This window comes from Doryrhamphus excisus, chromosome 20 (genome assembly GCF_030265055.1).
Source record: "Doryrhamphus excisus isolate RoL2022-K1 chromosome 20, RoL_Dexc_1.0, whole genome shotgun sequence".
NCBI classification, from domain to species: domain Eukaryota; kingdom Metazoa; phylum Chordata; class Actinopteri; order Syngnathiformes; family Syngnathidae; genus Doryrhamphus; species Doryrhamphus excisus.
In genome coordinates, this window is record NC_080485.1 from 11553964 (window position 1) to 11576173 (window position 22210).

General features: G+C 42.2%; 2 protein-coding genes across 3 annotated transcripts in view; one reads left to right on the top strand and one right to left on the bottom strand.

The window, feature by feature from the left end:
* The window catches only part of anapc1 (anaphase promoting complex subunit 1), a 32870-nt gene extending 26054 nt beyond the window's left edge, over window positions 1-6816 (bottom strand). For both annotated transcript variants that reach the window (XM_058058936.1, XM_058058935.1), the window contains exons 1-13: window positions 6659-6816; window positions 5955-6194; window positions 5708-5872; window positions 5595-5637; window positions 5209-5306; window positions 4048-4121; window positions 3895-3968; window positions 2791-2936; window positions 2568-2725; window positions 1284-1415; window positions 986-1195; window positions 498-602; window positions 302-392 (exon numbers count right to left, since the gene is read on the bottom strand). In XM_058058936.1, the coding sequence (XP_057914919.1) occupies window positions 302-392; window positions 498-602; window positions 986-1195; window positions 1284-1415; window positions 2568-2725; window positions 2791-2936; window positions 3895-3968; window positions 4048-4121; window positions 5209-5306; window positions 5595-5637; window positions 5708-5872; window positions 5955-6170 (1512 nt within the window). In that variant the 5' untranslated portion in view covers window positions 6171-6194; window positions 6659-6816. The remainder of the gene's footprint in view (window positions 1-301; window positions 393-497; window positions 603-985; window positions 1196-1283; window positions 1416-2567; window positions 2726-2790; window positions 2937-3894; window positions 3969-4047; window positions 4122-5208; window positions 5307-5594; window positions 5638-5707; window positions 5873-5954; window positions 6195-6658) is intronic.
* A 10318-nt stretch (window positions 6817-17134) lies between these two features.
* Window positions 17135-21747, top strand: vip (vasoactive intestinal peptide). The gene is made up of 6 exons (XM_058058576.1): window positions 17135-17361; window positions 18106-18213; window positions 18429-18533; window positions 18898-19023; window positions 21008-21119; window positions 21201-21747. Exons 2-6 carry the CDS (start codon window positions 18119-18121, stop codon window positions 21207-21209), a joined length of 447 nt encoding a protein of 148 aa, XP_057914559.1. The 5' UTR covers window positions 17135-17361; window positions 18106-18118; the 3' UTR covers window positions 21210-21747.
* Window positions 21748-22210: the final 463 nt, after the last annotated feature.

Sequence of the window (22210 nt, forward strand, 5' to 3'; positions counted from 1 at the left end):
ATTTTTGAAAATAAAAGACAGTTAGCAACAGTTACATTGCTGGCGCTACCTTTTGAACACATTGCAAAATGTGTATAGTCAAGAAATGTATTAAAAACTCACATTTTAGATGGAAAAATGTCTTCTATTTTGTAGGTACAGTGTGTCAACTATACTGAACTGCTTAACATATCATGGCCTACATGACGTTGTAAACGCAAATGTGAGGCTTATCAAAGTCCACTCTCACCATAGCATGGTGTTGCTTTTCTGTAAAAGTCTACAAAGGTTTGGACATACCCGCCTTAGTGAGGTCATTTACCTGCAGAGGCTCGGCATCTTTGGCAGCAATACATGTGACCGAGGTGAAGATAAACTGAGACTTATCGTTGCTTTCCACGAGCCTCACGCACCTGAAGGGACGACGACAGAAACGTCAGCCTTGCAGTCGTGATTAGTTATTTTTTTAGACTTCATACAGGAGTTATGTACAGTAGATGTAAATATTTATATCTAACCTGAGCTGCTGGTGCGATTCCACCAGGAAACAGAGGAAGCGGTTCTCACAGAGGTCGGAGGTTAGGAAAACCTTGGATGCCTGGCTACTCATCTCTCTGTCCAGGCTGAAAAGAATATGCATGACCAATTAGTAAACACAAAAAAAACATAATTTTTGACATTTCTTGCAACTATGTAATTTATACAGCAATAATATTTACAACCTATACATATACAGCCAAAGTAGCACAGGTTTATTTGTCCTGTCAGCACACTTACATTTACACTTACAGTATACACATTCTGATGGTGATCTCCCTTACTGTATTTTAAAGCATGTTATTCCCTCTTAAATTTCTTTGTAAGCACAGGAAATACATATAAAGATACCAGAAAATCAACGCTTCACCTCAAGTTAAAATGCAAACCATCCATAACGGGTGAGAAATTCTAATTCAACTGTTAACAGCAAAGAATGAATTGTTTGCAAGCAGTCCAGTTTTCGAACCCGTGTGTCCCGGCCGTCTCGCTCCACAGCTGCTCCATGCAGAGGTCGGGTATGATGGGCTGCAGCTCTGGCGTCAACGTGGTCTCGTTGAGAGTGCTGTTGGGAGAGTCCATAGCGTGGTCCCCCCGGGGCGATGAGCTGTGGAGAGTCGTGTTGAAGCGAGAGACGCCCGATAAGGACGGCGCCGCCATGCCTGGAGAGTGAGCGCGGCTGCAATGCAGGGAGGGGGGAGAGATAAAGACATAATTCTGTGACTGTTCTCTTAAAAATTAAACAATATACAGTATGTAGGGCTTACCTGAGGGCAGCCATGTTGGATATGCCCGGGGAATGAATACGAGAGTGTATTCCTGGTGAGGACATGAGGATTCTACACTGGTGCTTGTGCAGAGTGCTGTAGTGCAAAGGGGAGCTGGCAGCAACAGCCCCGCTAGACATGGACAAGGACAAAAAAAACATTATTTCAAATGTAATGCAATCACATCATATATACCGAAATCTTTAGCTACACCTCTTGATGAACAAGTAATCTTATTTCGTCATCTTAGCAAGATTTTGAACAATTGTATATTTCCAATATTGTTACAAAAGTTTGAGGGATTACTGTTTGCCGTCCTCGAAGGCATGTTTGGATAACGAGGGTGATATTTCTGACAACAATTTCCAGACACGGGCGGCACGGCGGTCAAGTGGTTAGCGCGCAGACCTCACAGCTAGGAGACCAGGGTTCAATTCCACCCTCGGCCATCTCTGTGTGGAGTTTGCATGTTCTCCCCGTGCATGCGTGGGTTTTCTCCGGGTACTCCGGTTTCCTCCCACATTCCAAAAACATGCTAGGTTAATTGGCGACTCCAAATTGTCCATAGGTATGAATGTGAGTGTGAATGGTTGTTTGTCTATATGTGCCCTGTGATTGGCTGGCGACCAGTCCGGGGTGTACCCCGCCTCTCGCCCGAAGACAGCTGGGATAGGCTCCAGCACCCCCCGAGACCCTCGTGAGGAAAAAGCGGTAGAAAATGAATGAATGAATGAATTTCCAGACACATTCCCTGGAATACACCCTGGACTGGTGGCCAGCCAATCACAGGGCACATATAGACAAACAACCATTCACACTCACATTCATACCTATGGACAATTTGGAGTCGCCAATTAACCTAGCATGTTTTGGAATGTGGGAGGAAACCGGAGTACCCGGAGAAAACCCACGCATGCACGGGGAGAACATGCAAACTCCACACAGAGATGGCCGAGGTTGGAATTGAACTCGGGTCTCCTAGCTGTGAGGCCTGCGTGCAAACCACACCTCCGCCATGCAGCGTGTCCCAATAATGTCAGTCTAAATAATTTAAGCAAAATCTAGCATTCAAGAAGCTCATCTGGAAGCAATTTGGGATTCAGCCTCTTGCTCGTGGTATTGATCCCTAACCTTCCGACGTCCAGACAAACATGTCACAGGGAGCCACGTAGCCAAACAGTGAGTCAGGAGTGTCTGCGACAGCAATGACTGTGCTCGTCTTCACACCGACATCCACGTGTGTTAAATGATGAGAATACCCGCCTTGAAACCTAACAATATTACCTTGGGGCCACGGCTGGATTAAACCTGGCTGGCTTGCTGCCACCCGGGGAGTCCAGGCGGGAGTAGTTCCGCAGGTGTGACATCAGGAAGTCTGTTGCTAGGAAGCCCAAAGGTCCACTGAAAGGCTCGGCGGGACACCGAAGCACCGTCGAGCGTTCCTGGTGGAGGTAAGAGGTTAAGTACCGGCTAGCGTCTAGTATGTGAATGCAGGGCATGTGTTCACCTCATGCGTGACTTTGCGTAGGCTCCACACCGTGTGCGTACCCTGCACGGTGTCATAGGAGACGACGATCGAAGGCTGGCAGCAGGTGAAGACAATCTTCATCATGGAGTCGGACATGTACTCCACACGAGAGCCTTCAAACGAGCCTGGAGGGCGCACGCATTTGCAAAGGCTCAAACCAAAATACAGCGTAGGCTTTATATAACTTTGTATAACTTTTAACTTCAAGTGTTCTTTTGTCATTTCTGTGTGTCTAGAAACCTTCACACAAGTCCATAACTTCATACATGCACACGCATCATGGAAAAATATGCAAATTATACATGATGATGTCATCTAACCATTCATTCATTCATTCATTCATTTTCTACCGCTTGTCCTCACAAGAGGGGGTGCTGGAGCCTATCCCAGCTGTCTTCGGGCGAGAGGCGGGGTACACCCTCACAGGGCACATATAGACAAACAACCATCCACACTCACATTCATACCTATGGACAATTTGGAGTCGCCAATTAACCTAGCATGTTTTTGGAATGTGGGAGGAAACCGGACTACCCGGAAAAAACCCACGCATGCACGGGGAGAACATATAAACATTCCACACAGACATGGCCGAGGTTGGGATTGAACTCGGGTCTCCTAGCTGTGAGGTCTGCGCGCTGTCATCTAACCACCCTCCCCATATTCACAACCCAGTGCCACAAATAGATTGCAGTCCTATGCAATCTGTTTTAGCACTAAAATAACAAAAAAACTATGCTAAAACATGACCAAAAAATACCTGTGCAGTACGGTACTAAGGCTAAGTCCCATAAATCCAGTGGTTCTCAATTACTTTCTGTCACCACCACAAACAATCTGAAATACTTCTGAGAACCTGTAGTACGTATTTATATGTACAAACCACTGTAGGAGTTGCTGGCACCAGCATTGTTTGAACATGAATGAAGACACTAGCAGACCTACCAACCTTAAAGAAATGTACGTATCTTATGGTATCAGACATATAGTCCCCCTTGTCTCTCACGTCACCCCCCCAACACTACTTAAGAAGCACTGGATTCCTCCATTATTGATTGTTGACAAAAAGATGTGGTGTTTCACCTGTTGGTTTGCAAACAACTGGTGCCACCTCATCTATGGGATGCAGCATGCTGAACACTGTCGGAAGAGATTCGCTGTGGATTGGAAAAAAAAACAATTATGTGCAATGTTTGCCCTTTTTCTTTCAAGCCTGTTACGTGTGCTAGACTGTACCCATGTTGTCCGTCCGCTGCTGTGATTTTACGCTCCAGCATGAGCCCAAACTTGGTTGGCCACACTTTTGACACCTGTTGGAGAGAGGAAAAGGTTGCTTTCAGCCAACTGAAATACTTCATTCATTCATTCATTTTCTACCGCTTTTTCCTCACGAGGGTCGCGGGGGTTGCTGGAGCCTATCCCAGCTGTCTTTGAGCGAGAGGCGGTCTCCACTCTGGACTGGTCTCCAGCCAATCACAGGGCACATATAGACAAACAACCATTCACACTCACATTCATACCTATGGACAATTTGGAGTCGCCGATTAACCTAGCATGTTTTTGGAATGTGGGAGGAAACCAGAGTACCCGGAGAAAACCCACGCATGCACGGGGAGAACATGCAAACTCCACACAGAGATGTGCCGAGGGTGGGAATTGAACCCTGGTCTCCTAGCTGTGAGGTCTGCGCGCTAACCACTCGACCGCCGTGCCGCACTGAAATACTTAAAATAAAAAAAATTTAATGCACGATCAGCAGAATTACATCTATTTATTTAGCATTAACACCAAAAATCAACAATACACAGCAGAAATTCAGGTGTCCAAAGCCAGAACCAAAATGTTCAACACTGGGGCCAAATCAATATTCAGTGTTTTCCATTCATTCATTTATTAGTTTTAGGCCGCCACTAATTAATTTTGACCGCCACAGGTGAATTTCGTGCTGCCTATTAAGAATTATTCATGATTATGCACATTTATGCAGACACGTTCTATGATCTTTCGGTGCAGAGGTTATTGCCGATGTGAGTTTTGTAACGGTTGAAGATATAAAATTGACGCGTTGGATTCTGCTAAATGTGTGTGATGTTTTATTGATGTTCTGATATCATTATACTGCACATAGTCGGAAAAACAACTGTTAGTCATCCTCATAAACACATTATGATGGGACTCACATGCACATGTGTCATGGCCAATAATGCAAATTAGAGACAACGTCTTAATTTAAGGGGCAAAACCATAACTCAACATAAAACCATGTGTCTAGTATGATAGCTTGTAATGTTTAACATTTCTTCCGTGGGCCAATAAAGACGAACTGTGGGGCCGCAAATGGCCCCAGAACCAGATTTAGATACAAAATCAAACATTCCCAAGCACTGTCCACCTCACCTGGAATGGCAGAGGTGAGAGGAAATCCTTCCCGGTGACACTGTGAATGTTGACACAGCCATTCTGCACGATACACACTGTGTGCTCCACCTTTTCTTCTACAAAACACAAGCAGAGTCTTCTTTAAAACTTCTCCACAACTACGTACGTATCTCGGGGCATTGACTCAATTGTAACTGGACAGTCTGTATCTTTTGAAGATAAATACTTTGGTTCCTGCACCATTCCCTCAGACTGATGAGGAGATTAAATGATGCAGCATGAATCGTCCTCAATAAGACTCAATAGTCCAGTTGCAATCGATTCAATGCACCTGGATGAATGAATATACAGTATTCACAGGCATAAGCCACAATTATGACTGTACTAATGCAATAATACTTCACCTTCATTCTTGTTCTGAGGAACAGCAAAGTCGCACCATAAAGCCTGCAGACAAAACATGTTTGTCAGCAGTTTGAATGTAACTAGTTTGACATGAGTAGTAATGTTCAGTAACCTGCTCCACTGGGCTGTCAACAGTGAAAGCCTTGTAAACATTAGAGCTTTGCGTTCCGCTGCCCTGGCTCCACACAACCACATTTCCTGCAGTGTAAAGCTCCTCTTCAAACTCCACGTCCTGCTCCAGGGCGTCTACAGCGCCCTTCCTGAGCTGCCAGCTTTCCTGCCAACCAAAAAAAAAACAACACAATGAATGCATATCTTACCTAGTAGCCATTTTAATGGTATTTCTTTAAACGTCTTACCTTCTCTTTCTCCTGGAGGCTGACTTCCTGCAGGGAGCCCACCAGGCCGGCAGCGCAGTCCGAAGACCACAACTCAGAGGCGGGTTGGAGCTCCCTCAGCTGCAGGTTGAAGGCATTGGGATGGTTCCTGCAGTGATCACGGCCAAATGGGACAAACGACTGCAATTCCCCAGCGGCAATCATCGTGGCTGTCTCTTCATACACGACTTCCGACATGAGTCCCAGATATCAGCATTATTTCTGCAGGGAAAGAATGTGCAATAAATTAGAATGCCATACTTTCCATCAGGCTGACTCTGAATAAAAACTGGTGAGGTCTGACCACATCAATAGTGACCTGCATTGTTATGAATGGCAGAAAATACTAATGGCCATACGATAATCTTTCAGACAGCTTATGCAAGAAACGCTGCTTTTTTTAGCCTCAAGAAAACTCAAAACTAAACCTTAATGTGAACCCAAATGCACCACTGTGCACGTCATAGGAGTCTCAGTACAACAAATTATTCTCCATTTTTTCCGACAGCAAACGAAAAAAAAACAAAGGAGCTACGCAATAGGTATGAATGACAATTATTTTAAAATTGCGTTGACACTTCATTCACAACAACAACTCGTGATGCGTTCACGAACTTGCTGCATGCTAACTATGCTAACAGTAGCTTCCGCTATTAAACCAACAGGAAAGCTAATGAGCCACTAACCTGATAATAACGAATATTCTGGCTCTTGTCGCGGAGTCCTGAACTATTTAACACGTCAGTGAAGTTGTCAGAAGCATAAACAAAAACACACCCGGTGCCCAAAAGATACTGCAGTAAGTTTTCAAATGATCGCGGACATGTTTGCTGTCCCGGCAATCCTCTACTTCCGCCAGTCCACCAATCAGCGACGAGCGTGCTGACGCTTCAACAATGACGTCAAGGAGTCTACCAATAATAGAATTATTAAAAAATGTAATTATTAAATAGTAAATAAAATAACACACCAACTCAAATATTTTATTTTGAATACATAAATAAATTAATAATAACATAATATTAATAATAATGCCAAATGTCACAAAAACGAATTACCATTATTCTAATTAGGGATAATATACTCTGTAAATCTGCTTTTCAAAACTGTAGCAATATTTAAAGAAGCATAATACAATGTATTACTGTATTATTAATGTATTATTATGTAACACTGTGGCCAAAAGTCGTTGCAGGAATTTCATGCCATCCACTTTGATCTGCAGGCATCTGAATAAATGTTGCTTACAGTAAGATAAGGTGCTTATGAAAACCGATACTGGGAGTCAACCCAGTCAATGTGATGTAGGCTCTGTGACCAAACAAAGTGATGTGATCTTCTGAGCTCTTCTGTGTGTGCCAGTGTGTGGGTGGGTGGTTTATAAGGCGTTTATTGTCATGTGCACCCAGCACATGACAATAAACGCCTTATAAATAATTACCACACAGCAGCAAGAATGCTTATCCAAACATAAAAATATGTTCGAAAGAAAACAGCACATACGGTATATTCAATGTGTCTTCACAGATTTGGCTATATAAGGTCGAGAGGATCTTTTTTTTGCTACTGTTCATCCTCTGACTCACACTTCCTGTGCTGTTTAGTCCATTTCCACTCCGTTTCAGAAGATTTGGCTGCAAGCGGATTTTGACATCTGTGCCGGGCTGCAGCTCCAGTCGCTGTTTTTACATGCGAAAGAAGGGCCAAAAGGCAAAAAAATGGTTGTTTAATTATGTTTTTATTCATATTTCATTAACAGGAGATACCAAAATGAGTAGTAATTGTAATTGCTGAGGTAGATATAGAATTAAATAAACTTACTCCTTTTCATTCATTCATTTTCTACCGCTGGAGCCCATCCCAGCTGGTGGCCAGCCAATCACAGGGCACATATAGACAAACAACCATTCACACTCACATTCATACCTATGGACAATTTGGAGTGGCCAATTAACCTAGCATGTTTTTGGAATGTGGGAGGAAACCGGAGTACCCGGAGACAACCCACGCATGCACAGGGAGAACTTGCAAACCCAGAGGGTGGAATTGAACTCAGGTCTCCTAGCTGTGAGGTCTGCCTGCTAACCACTCAATCGCCATGCAGCCCTTTGCCTCATAATATTATGACTTCATTCATTCATTCATTTTCTACTGCTGGAGCCTATCCCAGCTGTCTTCGGGCGAGAGGCGGGGTACACCCTGGACTGGTCACCAGCCAATCACAGGGCACATATAGACAAACAACCATTCACACTCACATTCATACCTATGGACAATTTGGAGTCACTAATTGACCTAGCATGTTTTTGGAATGTGGGAGGAAACCGGAGTACCCGGAGAAAACCCACGCATGCACGGGGAGAACATGGAAACTCCACACAGAGATGGTCGAGGGTGGAATTAAACTCTGGTCTCCTAGTTGTGAGGCCTGCGTGCTAACCACTCTATCGCCGTGCAGCCTAACATGTTCCAATTGACACAAATTATGTACATGTGTTTTTTGACTGCTTACAGTTTGTACGCTGTAAGCTTTCTTCTAACGTCTCCGCAAACACAGAATCCACAAATGAAAGCAAACGAGGAACCTGAAGGGCCTGAAGGTTGTTTAACACATCGGAAAAATTGCTGCCTCTCCATGAAAACCGGTAAATGGACTTAAGTTTCCGCGTTGCAGCTTCATCATTATTCTGCTTGTTGAGCTCCAGCAGCAGGTTGGTGCTGGAGGTGAGGTCATCCTGCCATAACACATACTTTGATTTCATTATTGGGAGGCTGCTTTGGTATCTATGAGCAACATGTGCCAGCGGTGACACACCCGAGCTGCCGGAGACACACCAAAACACTCCAAACGCAGCAGAAAAGAAGTGTGCAGCAACACAGGAACCTCCACAGATAGGATGCTTTTCAATTAGCACTGCTGCTGTGGAGTGTCCCATTTTGGCATAATAACAACATAAGGACAATATCAGAATTGCACAATTAACACATGATGGGAAACAATGTCACTGATGACTTTCTGTGGAATTGCCATAAATATTCAATTATTTACCTTTTTCCCCCACTGTTTTATCATTTTTATGAGCACGGGTTTTATTGGTATTAGACAGCAGTATAGTATTTCCACACAGTCATGCAAGCATTCTAATTGGACAAACTTGTACTTCCTTGGGATCTCTTTTAGTTGATTATTGCATATTAATTAAGTTACTGTGAATTCAAACACCTTTCAGGGATTCACGTTTTTGCGTGTTTTTAAGTGGTATTTAAACATTTTAAGAGCATATCAACAGTCATTGTGTTCTACATCCTTGTGGTATATTAGTGAGGAATATCAATCATATGTTGTATGTCTGTTATTATATTCAATGCTGCTACCAAAAGAGAGTGTTGTACACTCCTCTGTGTGTTTACGTGCCTGTATGAGTATATTACAACCCGCAGTAGACAACAGACAAATAAAGCCCTTTTTGGCAAAGGGAGAACCCGCCCATTATGTATTGGCTGTCAATCAATCTCAGTGCCATCGCTAGCAAACCAGCTAACTGCGTCAGCTGCTTGCTAACTGCTAATAAAGAATGGTAGAAACATTTCTTATGGCGCTAAAGCATTTTGACTTACATAAAACACAGAATGGTCATTGGTGGGCAAACTCTGGCCCAGGGGCCACATCCGACCCGCCAAGTGTTGAAATACGGCCCGTCCGTTCTTTCCAAAGTATTTCATTGAAACATACAACCTGGAATCATGGCTTGAGACAACCTTTTGATGGTTTAGGTAGCTGTTTTATGGTTATTTGATGTGGTCTGCTGTTTACAAAGAGTTCCTGAAAAAAGGGACACAAGCACATATAGCAGGTTGCATGACACTTTTACAGATACAATAATTCCAGATGGACTGTTAGAACTATATGTGTAAACTATATAGTCTGGCCCCCCGTCAATTTTGTTAAATCAATGCGGCAAGTGAGTCAAAAAGTTTGCCCGACCCTGCAATAAGTCCGAACCGGACGAAATTTGGTAAATGCGGCATTAAAGCGGCAAAGCGAACTACTTGCCACATGAATCGTAACTTGCGTAGCTTCTTCGAGGGGAGGAAACATAATTATTGCTATAGTTGCCAAAAGGCTTGATTAGCTTGGCGTTAATGCACCTTATAATACTAATACTTCACCTTCTAAGACGGAAGCATCCTCAAAATGACCAAATGATATTCCTGGAAGAATAGCTATTCTGTGCAAACATGCATTATCATCCATGTTGTCATGCCTCGCACTCATCAGAGTTGCCCTCTGGAGGATTCTTTAATAAGGAGGGGCCTTGTTTTTGGCCTGCAGCCTCCTAACCCATCAATTAGACCACCAGAACTCTTGATTGCATCCTGAATTAACTAAATACATAAATACATTTGGCCCGCATTCAGGCCCATGGCAGACATTACGCACAGTGATGCACATGCACACACACACACACATTTTTACACTCATTAACTCGCAAAAACTTTCCCAGAATGCATTTGGGTCTACCTCACCAGCCCAATCTGATTATGTCCCATCTACCCATCGATCTATCTGTTTATCTATCTAGCCTGCATTCACAGTTGCGGTTCAGACCAAAACTTAAAATAAATTTTTGGTGCACACATTGGTGTGGTTTGCTTAGCATTCACACCGGTGTTTTAAGCGGCAGAGAAAATGGATGGATGGATGGAATTTGGAAGAACTGATTATATTTTGGGTTTGATCCGGATCACCGTTTGGATCCAGGAAGTTTTTAAAGGATTTGTAGGTTAAATAAAAGGCAAATAAAGTAAAGAAACAAAAATGTGTCTTCACATATAATGCCATTTTGCTTTGTTTTTCGTTTCTTTTTCAGTTGCTGCCATGAATTGGACTGGTGAGCATGGTGCTTTCATTATGGAAACGTTTAATCTGTAATCAAATCTGTAACTGCAACACAACGAGCGTTCCGTTTGCACTTTAATCTTGGTAGACATGATCCCGTACCAGCTCCAAACACCATCTTGTTATGGGTTACCAACTTCAGAGCTACTGGATCTGCATTGAAACCAAAATCAACCGGCCGACCTCGCACCGTCAGAACTGATTTAATTTTTAAAACATCATGAAACAGAATGGCATTGAAAAATAAAAACACTTTTTTGTTTCTTTACTTTATTTGCCTTTTATTTAACCTACAAATGTGTCAGATCATTTTGCCTTATGCACAACGCCACAAAACATGGTCAGAGCACAAAACATATTTCAAACGGGGTCTAGAAAATATTAAATATTGATCCAAAAAATGTAGGATTATTATTTTGCTGTGAATCACAACATGGTGCTTGGCGGAGGTCTGTGCTCTCCTGTTAGTTTAAGCAGAAATGCATGATGGTCGATGGCCACAATGTATCCTACCGGACAGCCTCCAAGTTTTGGTGCTATTTTGTGTACTTTGTACTCTAATTATATAAAAGTTATGTAATAAAAGTTGCAAGTCTGTCTCTTAGAGGGGGAAGTGAAGTCGAAAAGTAGCAGGCAGAGTGATATCTTGCGAGTAATGACATAATGGCGGGTGGAAGCATTCCATCCAGTTGATGCCCCGCGCCATTGTGCCTGCCGCCCCGAAATGTGGCAGTGCACGTCATTAACGTGGTTAGGCTCAGCTGGGCCTTTCTGCCGTGACATGTCAAAATGTCTCTGAAGCCGTTGTGCAGGAATCGAGAGTGCAGAAATGTGATACCCGCTGTGGGGAAAATATTACCAAAGAAGACGCTTTTTTTGGTGGGGGGGGGGGTAGAAGAGTGCATTTGGTATTATAGCATATAAATGTATTTCTAAATACAGCGATATTATCTGTCTGTACAAATCAAATCATCTTCATTTTCATCTGAAACAGCCGCATGTCATCTTGACTGACCTGCACGGCTGCCACTGAGACCTCCATCATGATGTCAGCAATCGTACGCCGTCAGTCGCCATTCTTGGCTCTGCTAATCGGATAATACGGCCCTCAGGAGGCACTGCTCACCGGGGGATTCCCTCTCATGGCGCACCTCTGGCTTAGTAGACTGAACGCCATTCTGTGTTTTTATAAAAGCACATGTGACTTCAAGGTAATTCGACTGCTTTAATTTGTGGGACAAAATTGAGGGAATTTGGTGTGATACATTGTAGACAACAACTCTAGGCAACATATCTCTTGTGGTGTTGGATACATTCATTCATTTTGTACCGCTTATCCCTACGAGGGTTGTAGGAGTGCTGGAGCCTATCCCAGCTGCCTTCAGGCGAGAGGCAGGGTACACCCTGGACTGGTGGCCAGCCAATCACAGGGCACATATAGACAAACAACCATTCACACTCACATTCATACCTATGGACAATTTGGAGTCGCCAATTAACCTAGCATGTTTTTGGAATGTGGGAGGAAACCGGAGTACCCGGAGAAAACCAATGCATGCTCCACACAGAGATGGCCGAGGGTGGAATTGAACTCGGGTCTCCTAGCTAGGCACGCTAACCACTTGACAACGTGCAGCCTGTGTTGGATACAGCATTTTTAAAATATTGTTTTTCAAAAATCAAATACCAATATTACATTTTTAAGATGATATCGGGCCGAAAATGATCAGACATCCCTAATCGTAATCATATTCATCTTCAAAAAGGTTGTTCACTATAAAATGTTTGCGACATAAGAGGTAGCCTTCTACATATATAGGTGCCATCAAACAGAGCAACATACTTGCTCACGGTGCAACGAAATGAAAACACAACACACCCACACCAAGTTAACGCATCAAATAAATCAATCAACAACTAACAATAATACTTAAAACTGTTATTTCCAAATGCCCGCAAAGCATGCTGGGTAGTCCAGAGCAATAAAACATTGGCTGTAAAGAGTATGGCGACTCCTCCTTGTTTACTTCTCTGTCAGCCTCCTCAACATATTTTGCAGTCTAGCAAAGACGCGACCAAGGGAGAAAGAAGCTACCCAGCATGCCTTGCGGCAGGAATATACGGGTATATTTGGCCAACTCCAGTGTGCCACAATAGCACTGCAAGGCAGCTAAGGAATTAGGAAATGCCTCGATGAGCCAAGATTAAGACGTGTGGTGGGCAAGAAGAGGCCCACGGGCCACAGTTTGCCCACCTTTGATGTAAGGGCACATCAGAGGCAATATCATGTCCACGAGGCAGGAGCTGTTTCTTTCTTGGAACTTCAAAAGTGAGCATTTCAGCGTGGAGCAACCAAGTGAGGCAGTGACACATATTACTGTTAAAAAAAACAATAATGGCGACATTTTACAGAAGACAGGCTGTCCTAATCCAACGCACACATCCAAACGTGTCTTGTTCCTGGTCTAAAGGAACGTTTCCCTCCATGCGAACATTCCATCAACATCAAGACAATAATGCTTGCTTCCTCTTCCTGGCGGCTTCTGTCTCCAGTCACTCCTGTCAATTAGAGCGGGCCGTTCTCTGGAGGACTTGGCCCCTAATCTACTTTCTCTCTGGACTGATCACATTACTTTTCATATGGTGCCATCATGGTTTGAAAGGATGAAGATAGCTTGGATGGAAGGAGGTGTGTGCAGTCCGGAGTGACTGGTGGCCTGCTGACTGTGAGAAGACACCAAAAGACGAGTCTGACGTGATGTGTTGTCATCTCGGAATGTGTTGTATTTACAACATGAAAACAGCTTTCATTCGGGGACCACAACGTGATAGAAAAACGGCCAGAAAAATCCAAACATGACGCCCGCACAAATAAAAAAGTCATTTAAGCCAGCCTGCTTCCAAGCAATGATGAGATGCCTTTGAGCAAGGCATTGCACATTGCAGAAATGCATGTCTTTTTGAGTTGTTCATTCAAGTCAATATAAACAGTTTTCCCATAGGAAATAATGTGAAATTAATTCATCTGTTCCGAGGTCAAACTGTCCCCATCTATAGGACTTAACCGATCCATCCATTCTCTATGCCTCTTGTTCTCACTAGGGTTGTAATGGTGTGCTGGAGCCTATCCCAGTTGACTCTGGACAAGAGGCGGGGTACACCCTGGAGGGCACACGCAGACAAACCATTCACACTCACATACATACATGCATGTTTTGGGGAATGTGGGAGGAAATTGGGAGAACATGCAAACGCCGCACAGAGATACCCAAATGGAGATTTGAACCCAGATCTTCTTGATCTCCTGATTGTGTGGCCAACATGGCAACCACTAAGCAACCATTCGGCCCCTAACTGATCCATCCAGCACGAAATAACAAATTTCCCAGGGTTGCGATCAAACCTGCACCCTCTGCCTTAAAGGGTAGCAGCTGTACCATGACACCAGCAAAACTGAAACAGAACTGAAACTGAACTGAATTCTTCCAATTTATGACTGCTGTATCATATATTAATCATCCCCTTTCATCCACTCCACTTGGGGCTCTATGCGTCATGCAACCTTGGTGCCTTTGCGGAGAATTGCGCAAAACGAGGCCCCCATGGATGGCGGGGCCCTCCGCACAGCGTGTGTTCTGCATGAAAGAAGGGTTGAGATCACAAAACAATGCAAAATACTCTTGTGGAGATGGAGTCTCATGAGAGTCACTCAGGTGACAACGGTTTGGATGATCAGAAACTTAAAGAAATCCACCATTATCCACTTTTCAGCCTTAATGATGGCCTCACAGCTAGGAGACCCGAGTTCAATTCCATCCTCGGGGATCTCTGTGTGGAGTTTGCATGTTCTTCCCGTGCATGCGTGGATTTTCTCCGGGTACTCCGGTTTCCTCCCACATTCCAAAAACATGCTAGGTTAATTGGCGACTCCAAATTGTCCATAGGTATGAATGTGAGTGTGAATGGTTGTTTGTCTATATGTGCCCTGTGATTGGCTGGCCACCAGTCCAGGGTGTACCCCGCCTCTCGCTCAAAGACAGCTGGGATAGGCTCCAGCACCCCGTGAGTAGTGCCGATTGACTACAGCAAGTGAACAAATTTAGTAGTGATTTTGGAGTAGGGGTCGTATTAAATGAGCTCTACTTCTTCCTACTCCTTTAATGTAGGTGTAAACATGAGATAAACTAAAACCAACCTTGCAGATCTACTTAGTAGAGAAATAGCATGAATGGGAAGCATGCAATATGCTGGACTATAAAATGCGCAAATGAGTTTTGTTCATATTTTAAGTGTCTGAATGGAGCGAATGTAATGCTTTTTTGTTGTACCTTTTTCCCCCACTTTTTACCTTTTTGTGTAAGTCATGTTAAAGCCAATCATGTGCTTTTTTTTTTTTTTTTTTTTACCCCCGCTCTTCCTCTCCAGCGATATTGGCTAAATGCTTCACATGGATGGCGGGGAAGGCTGACGTCACTTCTAATAGACCGAGTTGTTGCCATCACAGACCCGTCGGGGACACTGTGGGTGGATTCTGCAACACTTCAGCCCCGTGTGGCATTCTTTTGTCCCAGCTCCACAGCATCCTGAAATAGACAAAAAGCAAGACGGATGGAATTGTGCCTATTTCAAGTGATAATCTGTAAGATCCAGTGTGCTGTGTGTGTGTGTGTGTGTGTGTTTGTGTTGTGTGTTGCGTCTGAGGCGCTGGCACCATATGGATGCACACAAACAAAAGGCCACACACACTTACAGACAGCAGTGGTGGAATTAAGTATGCAAACGGTGGCAATACAATGGAAAAGTCACATAAAAGTAGGCTTTGTTTTTGCAGAAATGCGACATTGAAATGTTCAGCCCGATTTTTATGTATGAAAACTGCACAGGCTCCAATACAAGATCCAAGATGCTGCCTTTATAAAGATACACTCCTTAGTAATCCCTCAGGCAAAGACTAGATTCATTTGTGATCATCTTGAAGCGAACATCACAACATCACATCTTTTTGATAGCACTCCAAAAGATTTAAAGCTCATGCAATATTCACCCTTTACAAAAAAACACCTGCAATATTAACAGTCCTACAAATTCTTTGAGCATATTTCAATATTTATGATGAAGTTTTAGGATTTTTACTTTATCGCATTATGCAAAAACATCTTACACCTGGCGCATTCCGTAGTTTGAGCCACATCTGAACAGGTCACTGCCTCCCAGAAAATACAAATGGTTGAGCCCAGTTTGACGGCTCCATAAACCAGGAAGTAGCATGCTTGCTAACAAATAAGCAGACTAACAAACACAAGTAGGCTACACTTTACAATTTAAAAAAATAATTTTTCTTTTTTTTTAAGTCACAATAAAAGATTATGACCTACAATCAATAATAGTACGGTTCTCTTGTAGTATAATCCTCAATAAACCAAGAAATAGGATGCTAGTGTACTGTATGGACAGAAAGTCTGTACTGCAAGATTATTTCATGTGTGTCAGATTTGTTTAGTATTTTTTGCTGTTTATGTCACAATATAACTTTAGCCTATGCCCTGGAATGAAAAATGGTATGGTCCTGTTGCCCTTGTTATCCGCTGTGCACCAGGAAGTAGCATGCTAGCTAACACACAGCATCAGGAAGTAACATGCTAGCTAACATTCAGCATCAGGAAGTAACATGCTAGCTAACATACAGCATCAGGAAGTAACATGCTAGCTAACACACAGCATCAGGAAGTAGCATGCTAGCTAACATACAGCATCAGGAAGTAACATGCTAGCTAACACACAGCATCAGGAAGTCATAATTCTGACTAAATGTCACAATTATGACTTTTAAAACTTATAGTTATGACTTTCTTGTCTCATAATTATGATTTTAATCTAATTACTTCTACTTTTCATCTAATGATTTCGATTTTTATCTCATAATTTGAACTTTTTATCTCATTATTGGCTTTTATCTCATAGGTATGACCTTTTATATGATCATCTCTACTTTCTTTCTCATAATTATGACTTTTTCCTCACAATTTTGACTTTTTATCTCATAATTATGACTTTATTTCTCATAATTTTGACTTTTCATTTCAGAATTATGACTTATATCTCATAATTTGTACTTTTTAGCTCATAATTTTAAACCAGGATTATGACATTCCATTGCAGTATTTTTTCCTTCTTCTTTCTTTGGCGGAAACGTTTTTTCATATGAAGATGTCCAGAATGGATCATTCATTAGTCACACGATTAATTAAAAAGGAACTAGTTAATTTGTCCATGGGCAAAGTGTGTGTGTGAGTGAGAGAGCTGCGGTGACGGCAGCACTGACCTACTGACGTCTCATTCCATCCCGAGGGTCCATGGGGGGGTGGGCTGTGCAGGTGTATAAAAGAGCTGAGAGGCGCGCAAAGAGAGTCATCATCATCATCACAACGAGGAAAGACCACCAGCACAGCGGGACTGCAGAGTATTTACGACACTTTCTTTAGAGCACAAGTAAGAGCTTTTATGTCAATCATATTCTGGGTTTTTGTTTCTGTTCCATGACTTGGTGCGACGCTGCGTCCACGGCGTTGGCCGCCTATGCTACTTTGCTCTTTTTTACGCACCTCTGCTGCGCTGTAAGAGTGAAGCATTTTCGGTTATAAAATAGAGAATCTTATGTAGTTTAAGTTAATCGTGGCGTTAAAGTCATTGCGATATGCGTTCCTGGGGGAAAAAAAACACTCGGTAAACTCAGCTCTGTGCGTAATTACGCATTGGTTTCGTTAGGGTTGCTGTCTTTTAACTGCAAATTTGGTGCTTTTTGTTGGTCGTTCTGCTTTGGCTAAAATGTATTTAGTTCATTTGTGGTTGAAAAGCGATTTTAGCGATCGCCAAAATAAATCAAAAGCTGTAATTGTAAAAACTGTAGCTGTAAAAATGCTCAGTAGTGTATTTGTTTTTTTGGGGGGTAGGGGTGTCAAGAAACGAAAAAAAAGCATAACTAAATCGAACTATTTATATTTTAAGAGCAACAATGCATAAAATCACTTCCAAGCCTCATTTGGGTTATGTCATGTGCGCAATTACGCACGAACTATAAGTTTTTTCAGTGTACCAGCAAATACTTTTCAATACAGTTGCATGAGATTGTGTGTGTGTTTATAGTTGGTAGGATTTAGATTCAAACAGGGAATGCTGGAAATTCCATTTAGGACAATTAAGTGGAGAATTAACTCCCCCCTCCTTCTTACACAGGTGGTGTAAAGAGATGTCACAACGGGGTGGCCACCAGCTTCTTCTCCTCTTTGCCCTCTTCAGCGTACTCTACTCCAGGACTCTAAGTCTGCCATACACGTCTCTGAGGTGCTTTTATTCATCATCATTTGTCATTAAAGTTAATGCTATATTTGTTATATATATATTGTCATGGATAAAGGCCAAATATGTCTTTTCATAAAGGGCAAAATTACAAATGATCCTGACCGATCCTTTCTTAATTTGATTTACTGAAGCATTTTTAACATGATAAGATAACGTTAATGTCATGTCATATTATTTTTTTGAATGCCGGGCTGCAGACAAACGAGACACGCTGACGGTCTTTTCACCAGCGGCTACAGCAAACTCCTGGGTCAGCTCTCGGCGAGAAGATACCTGGAGTCTCTGATTGGAAAACGAGTCAGGTAATAAGGTGGATGTTGGTGTGTCACTAAAAAAAAAAATACAAAATGCCACACAAGAACATTATAGTGTGCCTATGAATGAGATTCTGCCATTTTAAAGTATCAAGTTGGTGTATACACACACATGTATAAACGTGACAACACTATAGCATCAATATGTGTGATGGCCCCATGCAGTGACATTTGCAATGACAAGACCTGACTTGCCTGATGATGCATTTTGTAGTTGACTAAACATTTTTTCTAAAGGTTAAGTGATGCCATAAGTGCTTCCATGCATGGGGAGCAAGAGGGTGGCGGGGATGGGAGAATGGCAGATTGTCATTGGTCGTCTATTACATGTCACTTCTTTTCGCCCGTGCAGTGACGAGCTGATGGACGAGCGGGTGAAGCGCCACTCGGACGCCGTTTTCACAGACAACTACAGCCGCTTCCGCAAACAGATGGCCGTCAAGAAATACCTGAACTCGGTCTTGACGGGGAAGAGGAGGTAAGGGGGGGGGGGGCACTTTTTCCATCCCATCTCAGTTGAATTATTTTAACTATGTAGCCAAGAGACGTACTTTTGTAATAATAATAATAATAGATTCGAATTTGTGTAGCGCTTTTGAAGGCACACAGACTGCTTCACAATATAGTCAACCCATTATTCATTCACTGCTGCCCTGGTGTAGTCTGACTCCGACTACCACATTTCACATTCATACACCAGGGTGGGCAGCACTGGAGGCACGGTGGGTGAAACAATGTAACAACAGTGATTGGGTGGAGGGAGCAAGGATTTGAACCAACAACCCTCCGGTTTTTGAATGCCTTGCTCTACCTCCTGAGCCACTGCCGCCGCAAGTCACTTAACAATAAGGTACACAAAAATAGAGTGGTTACTGAGGAAATAATGACTAAGGCACATACATTTAGAGTAGTTACTGGGGAACTATGGAAGCACTAATGGGGAATTAATGACTAAGGCGCATCAATTTAGAGTAGTTACTGAAGAACTGACGAGGAAACTCATTGGTACAGTTGACCGAGAACTAAGGGACATACATACAGAGTAGTTACTGAGGAACTAATGAAGAACTAATGAGGAAGTAACGGCGAAGGCACATATGTTTAGAGTAGTTACTGAATAACTAACAAGGAACTCATTAGTACAGTTGTGACCGAGGATCTAAGACACATGCATATAGAGTGGTTACTGAGGAAATAATGACTAAGGCACATACGTTTAGAGTAGTTACTGAATAACTAATGACAAACTCATTGGTCCAATTGGGGAACTAAGGAACATAAATTTAGAGTCGTTACTGGGGAACTATTGAAGCACATATGAGGAATTAATGACTAAGGCACATACGTTTAGAGTAGTTACTGAAGAACTAACGAGGAACTAATGACTAAGACACCTACGTTCAGAGTAGTTACTGAAGAACTAGCAAGGAACTCAGTACTATTATGACCGAGGAACTAAGGCACATGCATATGGAGTAGTTACTGAAGAACTAATGACTAATGTACATATGTTTAGAGTAGTTACTGAAGAACTAATGAGGAACTCACAAGTACAGTAGTGACCGAGGACCTAAGGCACATACACTTAGAGTAGTTACTGGGGCTAAAGAACATTCATTTTGAGTATTTACTGAATAACTAATGAGTAGAGTAGTTACTGAGGCTAAAGACATACATTTTGAGTATTTACTGAATAACTAATGAATAGAGTAGTTACTGAGGAACTAATGAGTAATGGTTAGAGTAAGATAGGTCCGTTTCTTATTAGCTGCTATAATTTTGTGTACCTTATTGTAAAGTGTTAGCACATTCTGTTAGCAAACGTTAGCATCTGGGGTTGTAGGGATTTATGAAACCTTAATGTCCCTGTTGCTTTGCACTCCAGACCAATAGGAGGCAGCATAGTGGGCACGGCCCACTGCTGTTAACGCGCAAAAGCTACGAAATTGATATTACCGTGGCAGCTTTTGCCCGGTAAATTAAAAACTAACTGATCAACCCAATTGATGACGATTCTAGAGCAGGGGTAGGGAACCTATGGCTCGGGGGCCAGATGTGGCTCTTTTGATGACTGCTTTTGGCTCTCAGACATTTCTTGATAGGATCAAGTTTATTTATTTCAATGTTTTTCAAAATCATTACAGGCATCTCTGCCTTAAAAAGAATGAAAGGTTTGAAATTCCATCCATCCATTTTCTATCGCAATACGGTCAGAAACCAAAACTTGATCATCTACATTTCTTTTGCAAAATCCTGCTTACTTGATTTGGGTACATTTACTGTGCCTTGTCTACCGGTTAATCCATGTTTTGAGGCCAAAAACCAACAATGCAGTATGCATGCCAGGTCAGTCCATAGCCATTATGGTATTAAAGAAAGACCAAACCGACACCCTTAAAGATAACACCATCATTCAATATGAGACATTAAAGCACCTCCCTCCTCTGATTCTCTGCAAACAGTCTAGAAAATCCTGGAACGAGCGACCAGGAAGAGTCCAGGGAAGAGCCTGACACCTTCCAGGAGACCTACGACGACATCAACGTCGATCACCTGCTAAATAACTTCCAGCTGGTACGTATGCACACAATACCATCACTGACAGTTTTTCAGAGTTCCATTGTCATTTTTTGCCGTATGTGGGTTTTCTCGCAGCCGCTTTGAGGAGAGGTCCGATCCGGAGTCATTGTGGTGAAACCATCCGTTCCAGCAACAACACAGCATTCACCCAAAGATCTAAACAAGCAAGGTTGACGTCTTCTTCAGTGTGGTTCTAATCTACCGTAGTTGTGTACACTTCTCGTCTCTAATTGATGACTCCACATGAACACCAACTAATTTGGCCTTTTCCCAAAGCATTGACTACAAGTAGCTTTTAATCTATTCTTCCGGAAATACATACTAAAAAAAACAGTCATTAGAACCTCATATTAGGAACCTAAGTACAGACAATAAACCCAAACTAAGGTCTGCGACCATAAAAAACGCAGACCAACCAAACAGTTTTCGAGAATCCCAGCCAAACGGATGAAGAGGAGCGCCTTTGAAATGGACCCGGATGCATATAATCACTTTATACTACTCGACTTGTAGAGAAAACAAAGTCCTACCAGTGCATGGACCTGCCTTTAGCGCATAATAGTGACGATGTATGTACACCACTCACCAAATAAAAGATGTTGGTTTTATTTTTCAAAGCTGAGTGATGTCTTGTCTGGCTGATTGTCTTAAAAAAATCTCATAATATTACATTTATTGTGGTAGTCATTAAAAAGAAATATGACAGTGGTTTGTTATGGTCTCACTGTAAAAGAAAAAGTCAAAATATTATCAGAAAAAAAACACTATAATTTTATTAAAGTGTTAAAATCAAAGAAAAAGGTTTGAACTTTTACTGGAATGAAGTGTTAATATTATCTGAAAAAAATTATTGAAAAAGAATATAATGTAACTTCACAGAAAAAGTGTCAATATTATGAGTTTTTAAAAAAAAAAGGATTTAAATGCGATATCACAAAAATAAAATGTTAATATATATCATGACATAATTGTCATGTAAATAAAAGTTTTTGAAAATAAGTGTGTCAATTTTAGCAGAAAATGCTTAGTATTTCAAGGAATTTAGTTTAATGTTACGTGAATAAAATGCAAAGAAAACAAAGCAA